Raw genomic sequence first — 9,604 nt, forward strand, 5'->3', positions numbered from 1 at the left:
CTTAAGTTTTCGGCCCTGGTGATAGGAGTCCCTTTTGCAATAAGAAATGATTTGGTTTTAAAAAAAATGCTGGAAAACTGAAGGTGAGTGAGTGTCCGAGGAGGGGAAACTTCCTTGTCATGGCAGTAGGGTGGCTGGAGTCGGAGAGAGGGCACTGGCAACAACCATGACATAGTTTCAGCCGCGAGATTTCCACAGGGCTTGCTGAAGACCAGAGAAAGCAATCCCACAAGATCTTGGCCACCCTTTCATCCTCCTTTTTAAAGTTTGTTTTTACTGAGTTTTAAGAAAAAGGAATCCAAGCATGAAAGGGTTGGATTTCAACATCTTGAAATCTACTCACATGGGTAACAAAATTTGATTTTGTAAAGACTAGAACCATGGTTGACTATGTGGGAGTCCAGCAATGTAACCATTATGCCATCTGCTGGTCCTAGATTCTAATTTTTAAACAATGACCATCATTGTTTAAAACGATTCTCTAAATACCCCACCTTAAGCTTCCAAGGACTTCTTTGCATTTAAGAGGGCCGATTTGGATTCCATATACTTGGCTGATGCTGAGCACCCCAGGACAAGGTCTGCAGTTACTTAGTTGGTGGTGACTTGACAAGTTTTCGAGGAGCCCTGGCAGTTGCTGGCTGAGAGCTTGAGAGTCTGAGCATCAGGAGCCCTCCTCCAGAGGTCGACCTCTCTCAGGAGTGTTGAGTCTTTAGTCTTTTTCTCAATGATTTGTTGTTATAGATCTGTTTGCTTTATTAATGGCTTTTAATTTTTTTTGTCTTATTTTTAAAGACTGACAATCTTTGGGTTTCCTCTCTATGTTATGTCAGCATAATCCTAAACATACAGTGCTGCTTTATTGCAGCCAAGGCCTAAAGAGTCTGGATAGCAGCCACACCATAGAGAATGGGATGATGAAGTTGGGTTGATCGTTGATCTTAACATGGAAGGCACCATGCTAGCTAGGGGGAGGGGCATCCTGAGAATGTGGACTCACCAACATATTTGGCACTGCATTGAACAACTGACCTGTACAGGGGTTTCTCTGACACAAACTACTGTTGTAGTGCAGATCATTCTTACTCAAAGGTGCTGACAGACCAGGAAAACCCAGTGAAGTCCATGCCCTTTCTGTCTGTCTTCACAGAAATTCATTCCACTAACTGATGACTTAAGGCATCTCCCAGCCCTGCCATCCTGTGAGGGATTCTGACATAAGGATAACCATTTCACACACTTTCCAGTTTGCTGGTGTGTTTAGTTTCTTCCTTTATTTTAAGTGTATGAGTAAATCATTAATAAATTTGGATCTTGATTTTAAAATTTTGGTGGAGTCACTGGTGCTGGTGTAGTTTTCTCCCCCTTTTCCTGAATACAATTATCTTTTTGCGTTCCTTTATGATTTTGACAAAGGCTGGAAAATAGCTCTGGAGTTCATGCCAAATGGAAGACACAAGATTAATCCAACTTGGTATTCAAGAAATCACGTTCCCAGTTCTTATGAAGAACACACAATTTAAAATTTAATGGTATCCAAGGCAGAATTTGTTGTGACAAATTTCTTTTTCCTGTGGTATATAAGCCAACAAAGCATGTGGACTGGAATCTGTAAATTAGTTGATTATGTAGACAACTTGGGGTCCCCTTTCTTCCTTTTGTCAGGTTACCTCTCAAAGAGCTCATGGATTACTAAAGTATCTTCTTACTTAAATATTCGTGTTAGTGAGTACTAGAAAAAGGCAGATAAGACTCATCTTACCTCATTTATCATAACAATAGTAATTCAGTTTCTCTCATAAAATACTATTTAATGGGCTCCATTTTTGATCAACTGGCTATATTTAGGTGACCGCCTGACCATTTTGGCAATGATTTCACTTAATCAAATTAATTCTAACCCCCAAAAGATTGCCATGGAACCATCCTACATATTTTTTTTTTCCCTTGGATAATAAAATAGGGGGGAAAATCTGTTTAGATCTCTACTAATTAAAAAGGAGGCCCACCTGGCAAAACGGTTAATTAAAGTCAGGGGTCCTGTTCAAACACTGTCATTGCACCAGCCAAAGAATCTATTTAAGTTGCACTCTTATTAAAACTCTCATTATCTAAAAACCCCTTTTGGCTCCTTCCCTGAGTACTCAGAAAGAGCCAGTGGCTCATAAATAAATGACAGTGCATGTAGGAAAGCACTCCATTTCCTTGAAGAATCTGGTTCTGTCAGAAACCAAGTCCAGTACTCTCTAGCCTTGTACATATTAGGCTCAGGTTGCTTATCTATAATAACCACATTCCCAGCCTCTGGACACTGTGCTTTATCCTGTTCATCCAGTGCCCCACCTTACTGGTGACAGCTCATATTTCCCAAAGATGGCGACGACAATATCCCCTCCAATGTACTCTTCTGCACTATGACCTCGACACTCTTCCCACTGAGAGGTGGATTCTCTGCTCCCTTCCCCTTAAGGCCCAGTGGGCTGTGTCTGTTCCAATGGGAAGTATGGGGAAAACGACGCTGCGTGACTTGTGAGGCTGGGTCATTGAGGTAATGGACTTCCAACTTGCTAGTTAGAACACTTGCATTTGGAGCCCTCAGTGCTTGGGTAAGCAGTCTGGCTACTCTGAGGCTGCCATGCTGTGAGGAACCCCAGGTCATGTGACTAGCTGGGGTGTGGATATTCTAGTCAACACTCTCTGTCTTCATCCCAGCCCAGGTGAGTAACAAGCCTTCAGTTCTGAGTAAAGAAGCCCTCAGATGGTCTGGACCATTGATCTAGCCTTCTAATCTTTCTACCTATGGCTTTCCACCTATTGTGGAGCAAAGACAAGCTATTCACACTTGCTCAATCCAAATTTCTGACCCACAGAACATGTGAGCAGAATCAAATGGCTAGTTTAAGCCACTCCAGGTTTTTATAGAGCAACAGCACTTGGAACACGATTTCCTATGATCCAATGGTTTTCTTGTATTAGACCCCATATACAGGACACCTAAAAGAGACCAGGAAAGGTCTAGATTAAATGAGTTTATTTATTTATTTAAATTTTACCAGAGTGAGCATGTGCTCACTGGAGAGAGACAGGGAGAAAAGTGAGGGGAAAATAAGAAAGTACTCCCCATGGGGCATTGGTTACATTATAATCCTTTCTCCATTTCTCCCTTCTTTTGAGATTTTGGGCACATGTGCCCGTGCGTCCAGTGTGTTTGTCAATCTGCCAGGTCTGGGACTTGAATCATGCAATTGGCCCTCTGGAATCCTGCTGTCAACTACTAGGCCACAGACTGGCCTGGAAACAAGTTTCAAACATAGTATTGCAGTTTGGGTAATGGTTTTGCCTTTGCCTCTTTAGTCTGATGTCCCAAAGGTTCATGCTTTGGGATTTGCTTTTAGTGTGTGGTGTTTGGATGCCCCTCCCCCAGAAATTCATGCGTTGGAACTTGATTGCATTATAAAAGTGTTAAGCAAAAATGTAACCACTTCGTGGTGTCCCAGGGTGAGGTCTTCAGGTGTGATAAGGTCATTAAGGCAGGACTCCTGTGATTGAATGCTGGGTCATTAAGGAGAGGGAATGAGACCAGAATGAGAGAGAGAAACTCATGGACATAGAGCGCACTTTGCTGGAAGTCCAGTCTTCTGCCCTTTTGCATTGCCTTCGGACTTTCTAGCCACTGGAATCATGAGTTTTGCAAATAAACCTCTATTTTTCTTTATAAATCACTCAGTCTTAGGTATTTCTGTTAGCAACACAAAAATAGACTAAGACACATAGCATTTGCCCCTTTCCTTGAAGACTCTATCATTATTTATCCAGAATTACAATGAGCAACATCCACCACCGACTGGCTACCAGCTTTGTTCCAGGCAGTGCCACTTTACATATGCTCCCTAGCTATCCCAGAAATGCAGAGAACTTGGATAACTTGTTCAAGGTCCTTGAAAAATAAATGGATGAGCTAGGGATCCTGACTCCCTAAAGGGAGAAACACAGGCCAAGAGCCTGTGCTGTTTTTGGTCTGTCCCTTTAAGGAAGTTTCTAATAATGGGTGGGAAGGGTCAATCAAGGGCACGAAGACCAAGGGGCAAGAACCACTGAGGGCCCTCCTGAGGGCTGACCCCCACACAGCGGGTTTCCGATGTGCGAACTAACATATTACACTAAAGACTCTGAGTAAAGAATGTCACCCTCCTGTAAATAAAGTGTTATATTTGAAATTTTAAAAATTTCAGAGATAATACTTACAAAATCAGGCTGTGTCATCTTTACCTCCAAGGAAGTCGAGATGGCAGGCTTAGCGACATGCAGATAATGGTAAGACCCGGGAAGAATACCTCCTAGAGGAAGGGGCAAAGTTTTCACATATGAAATTCGCTGTCGATGAGATGTATAACCGAGCTTACACTTCTGCTACAGAACAAACAGAGACGCCTACAATGGCGTATGCCCCTCAAACTTTCCTACTGACCTACTGCTAATAGCTAGGAACTCCCTTGGGATGGGTGAGCTTTAGCTAATCTAAGCAATGCAAATATGACATGTATTCCCCATGATGAAGCCACCAGTGCTCCAAGATGTGCCAGGCTGACCCTGTGTATCTAGTGGTTTCCCACAGCTCCTGGCACCCTAACCTGCACTGGCCCAAATCATATCAAGACCTGTAGAAGCCTTGAACGTTGCAATGGCAACGTTCCCATTCCCCATCCCTCCTCTATCCTGAAACAAAAATATTCAGAATTGAAATTCATAAGGAAAATCATCCACGTTCTTTGTTTAGTGCTTTAGAAATCTATCATTACCCAATTTTTAATACTTTCAGCTCGTCCATGAAGTCTAAGCCTGGTCCAGCTTTGGTTCCTGTCATCCCTCCCTGTTCTTGCTTGCCTGTGGCCAGTACCTCTCCAAGGCTTCACCCAGAGTGAGAAGCAGAGCAAGACCCTATGAGGCCACCTAACTAGGTACAAAAAGACAGAACAGAAATGTGGGGCTTTGGCCTTTTTGGTCTGATGTTCTGTTTGTTGCAGTTAACATCCATGGACACCTTCAGGTCTATATAGGGCTTTGGTGTTGGTCAATGAACCTCCTAAAAGTGGACATACAGTTTTATAAATATATCTGTTTTTCTAGTTCAAGGTCCACAGTATTAAAAGCCATCATTTTCAAATATCTCTCATCCCCGAAACATAACAGAACCCTGTGTCACTCATGAAATCATCTCCTTAGGGATCAACAAGGGCTTAGGAGGCTAAAGAGGGCTATTTCACAGCTGCAAATAGTTAAGCTTATCCATCTAAACAGCAGGCTAGGGCCTGGGCTGCCTGGAAGGGTTTCCTCATCTCTGACCGTTCAGTGAGAATGGAAGTTTTGTGTAAGATGTCAGGGAGACCACCACCCGCCAGCTGTGAGACCTCTATTTTTCTTTATAAATCACCCAGTCGCAGGTATTTCTGCTAGCAACCACAAATCACCCCTTAGTTTGTTTTGCTATCTGTTACATGCACCACAGTTAGGATGTGGTCCATAATAAATGCTCAAGTTGCAAAGAAGAATAATCATCATCATCACATCAAGTTCATGAGAGATATGTAAGAAATGAGATGGACCTCCAAAAAAAGAAAAATGGGACCAACAGTTGGCATAATGGCTATATCGTTGGACTCCTATGTAGCCAACCACGGTTCGAGTCCCGGACCTGGTGGCTTAAACTCACGCCGGGCATGTGTGCGTGCATGCCCAAGATCTGAGAGGAGAATGGAGGAGAAGGGATTGTGGCATGACCATCCTCCTGGGAAGGGGGGGGGGTGATTTCTTGCTTTCTGGCTCTCTGTCTCTGTCTGTCTGGCGACCGCACACACCCTATAGCAAAAACCTCTCCAAAAAAAACTAAAAAAAAAAAACTAAAAAAAAACTAAAATAAAGAAATGGTCAACTTAATGAAAAGAAATGAGATGGACCTCTCCTCTATCTCTGCGTCAACCCACTGAGGGACTGAGGAGCCTCCTCACCAAGGCTAAGAGAAACATGGAGGGCTGGTCTGAAAGCTGACCCAGATCCAATCTGTGGCTTCATGCAGGGGACAAAGTAGCTGTTTACCCACCTTGAATCTTGGCTCCCTTGTACATGGGGATGAGTCGGTCAAGGTTAGCTGGTGGCTCAGTCACAGGCTCCAGGGTTGGATCAAAGAGGTTGAGCATGGCCGCTGCCAGCTGGAGGCCAATTTCCTTGGAATTGAAGTTTCTGTGTGTCCACTCACTTGCGTAATACCTATTGGAGAACTTGGTGAGGGAACCAGCTGCTCTGATGGCTATGTCATTGGTGTGGAAGTTGGTGTCAATCACAAGTCGGCCGTCATAGACAAGACAAGCATCATTGAGTGCTTTGAACGTTTCATAATCCACTTTCTTCTCACAAAAGCTGAAGAACATCTACAAAATAAACAATCATGTCATCACTCAGTTATCATTCTCCATTTTACCTGCCCAAGTGAGCAGATAGTCTCCAGGGCATTTTACTATTTGAAGCAGGGAAAAAGACCTACTAAAAGACTACCCTAATGGGGATGAGCTAGTGGCATGGTAGTTGAGGTAGCTAGATCCAACATGGCCAACTGTGAGGTTCAAGTCCTAGACTTGGCAGCTTGAAAAACACATTGGGCGCATATGTACATGTGCATGCATTTTTTTTTTCCTTATAACTCATCCAAAACCCCAAGAGAAGAATGAAGAAGAAGGGATTGTGGTGTGGCCATCCTCTCTGGGGAGTACTTTCTTATTTTTCTTCTCTGTCTCTCTATGGTTAGCACACATACCCTATAGCCAATTAAAAAAAAAAAGATTGTCATAGTATGTGTGTGTATGTGTGTGTGTGTGTGTGTGTGTGTGCATGCGAGAGATTGTATTTGGTATGAAGAACAAATTAAGATCACCTAATATCATTCAGGCATTGTGCCATAGAGGAGCCGGACCCCTCTGCATACTCCTTAGAAGTTACCTGTATAACACCCCAAATTTCAATGCTTTCTCAAGATCATCTGGACATCTTCTTATATATCGATGTTGAAAGTCAGTAAAGCAGTCCAAGTTGATGCCTTTTATAAGTCTTTAGTTGTTGGAATAACTGAAATAAGTTCAGTTACTTATGACTTTAACTAAATTTAGTTTGCACCTTATTTAAAGCATGAAAACAATGAACAAAAGACATCAGTCCTACTCAGATTGAGGACCACCTTTCCGCTTTATCCACATGCCTGCTTTGCCTGCCTTCCTCCTTCCACGTAGTACAGAGATCAGCTGTTCTGGGTCGGAGACACCCTGCCCCCTTCCAGATCTCAGCCCCATGTCCTTGAATCATTCAGGGAGCACCTAATTCTGTGGTAGCCACCAGGGAGGCACGGATAAATGCGTTTAAATCTAAATGAACTAAAATCGCATCACATTTAAAATTCTCTTCCTCAGTCTCAGTAGCCCAGTTCAAGTGCTCAATAGCTACAGGTGACCCGTGGCTGCCATATGGAATGGCACAGATATAAACTCTTCATCATCACAGAGGGTTCTATTGGACAGCTGGTCTCAGACTCATCACCTTTCTGAGGCCCTTTTTTCTGTATATCTTCACTTGATTATCTAATTCTGTCCCAGTTATTCCCATCCCAGGCAGCTTCTGTCTTTCAAATTTCTTTACAATTGTTTGTCTTATAACTCTTATCCAGTGACCACAGTAAAGAGTATTTCTTTGAGTCTCTAACTCTGAATATTTGTGTCTCCCTGCACTATTTTTTTCTCTCTCTCCTCCTTTCCCAACAATATTAAACATTTTATTTCTATACTTCTATAGAAGTATAGAAAGGCATTTGACTTGGATCCCACATGGCTGCTTCCGCAGTTCAAGTACCAAACCTAGAGACTTGAAAAACACACCAGTACATGTCTATACATGCCCCAAAATCCTGAGAGGAAAATGGAGGAGAAGGGACTGTGGTGTAACCACCACCTCCACCCTCCCTGGGGTGATTTCTTACTCTCTCTCTCTCTCTCTCTCTCTCTCTCTCTCCAGCAAATGCACATGCCCCATGGCAAAAACCTTTTTTTAAAAAAAATGGTACCATCAACATCTTGAACTGTGAGGAGGAGGTGATCTGCAAACTCTTTGCCGTTCTGTTTTTTTCCCTTTGTGCCGCAGATTCAGTGGGAATTGAGGAATATATTGACCCTAATTGTGTTTAGATGCTTGGCTACAATTCAATTAGACCTGTCTATACACTCAGTTAGTGAAGGCAGGGTGACTTTTCATCAGAAAATCTTCATTTTCTCTTATTCCCTGAAAGTACTAGATCTCAGCTCCCTTGGAGGACTCAGTCTTCTCAAAAAAACTCATTTTTCTTATGCAGCATATGAAATGTATTAGTTTTCTATTTTCCTGGGTTTTAAAAATGACTAGAAGTGCCATAGTATTTATGTATACTGTTCTGGCATAAGCATTCATAAATTTGGCTACATTTAGAGTTTCACAGGAGTTTGTGAACCAGACTGAAAACTGAATAAGCAAATGTAACATTGTTAATAGGAACATGTGTTCGAAATTACAGACCTCTCAAATACAACACACATTTTTCTATAGTGCCAACACGTTGAGTGACAATACGCAGTGGAAATGTCTGGCCACACTGATGTTCTGAGTGAACAATTTGAGACCACTAATATTGATTATTATGACTAGGGAGCAAAGCTATATGGTTAGCTGGGGGTAAGGTGGGAGTCCGTGATCTGATGAACCTTGTTCATTCAGACAGACATTGCCTGTGCCGGGCACCATGCAAGGTCCCAAGAATACTGCAATGAAAAGAACAAGCATGCAACTTACAATCTAACTGGAGTTAAGGATGACAATAGAAAAGGAAAGACTGTCCCAAGAGCCAGCATAACTGGCTCTAACCTGGCTAGAGGCTGGAACCCCTATTAAGAGGCCAGGAGCCACTCCACCAGTTAGGGTGTGGCCAGGCCTTGACCAGGGGTCAAAACACCAATTTCAAGAGAGTTCTGTTTATGGTACAACTTCCTGAGCCTAATTCTTTGACTGATAATAAACTCTGGTCAAAACATAAGAACAAGTACCTTAGGGTTCTGGTGTGTTTTTTGTTGTTTTGTTTGTTTGTGTTTTTAGGGTAAGAATATGGGTTTATTTTAATTTTTATAAGTATTTATTTAATTTTATTTATTCATTCATTTATTTTGATTTGACCAGAGAGAGACACACACACACAGAGTGAGAAAGTGAGAGAGCAAGCCACCAGGTCCAGGACTTGAACCGTGGTCTGCCATATAAGAGTGTCCAGTACTTTAACCTCCACACCACCTGCTGGCCCTTCTGGTGAGTATTTAAAAGCAAGCAGACTGTGTAGGACAGTAAAAACTGGAAGTAATGACAGTGTGGGGGTAATTTCTCTTATTTTAGAGGCTTTTTAAAGAAGGTAGTTTTATCTTTATTCCTGTTGATATGATGTATTACATTTATGGTTTTGCATATGTTGAACCAACCTTGCATTCCTGGAATAAAGCCTACCTGATCATGGTGTATGATCTTTTTTATAAATTGTTGAATACGATTT

At 42.3% G+C, this 9,604-nt stretch overlaps 1 protein-coding gene across 1 annotated transcript in view; it reads right to left on the reverse strand.

Moving 5' to 3' along the window:
• CFAP61 (cilia and flagella associated protein 61) overlaps window positions 1–9,604 on the reverse strand; it is a 389,757-nt gene that overhangs the window by 90,108 nt on the left and 290,045 nt on the right. Inside the window, exons 23-24 of the mRNA XM_006163629.2 lie at window positions 6,098–6,425; window positions 4,246–4,337 (exon numbers count right to left, since the gene is read on the reverse strand). Coding sequence (XP_006163691.1) covers window positions 4,246–4,337; window positions 6,098–6,425 — 420 coding nt within the window. The remainder of the gene's footprint in view (window positions 1–4,245; window positions 4,338–6,097; window positions 6,426–9,604) is intronic.

The sequence above is a fragment of the Tupaia chinensis genome, unplaced genomic scaffold, assembly GCF_000334495.1.
Source record: "Tupaia chinensis unplaced genomic scaffold, TupChi_1.0 Scaffold142716_1, whole genome shotgun sequence".
Taxonomy (NCBI): domain Eukaryota; kingdom Metazoa; phylum Chordata; class Mammalia; order Scandentia; family Tupaiidae; genus Tupaia; species Tupaia belangeri.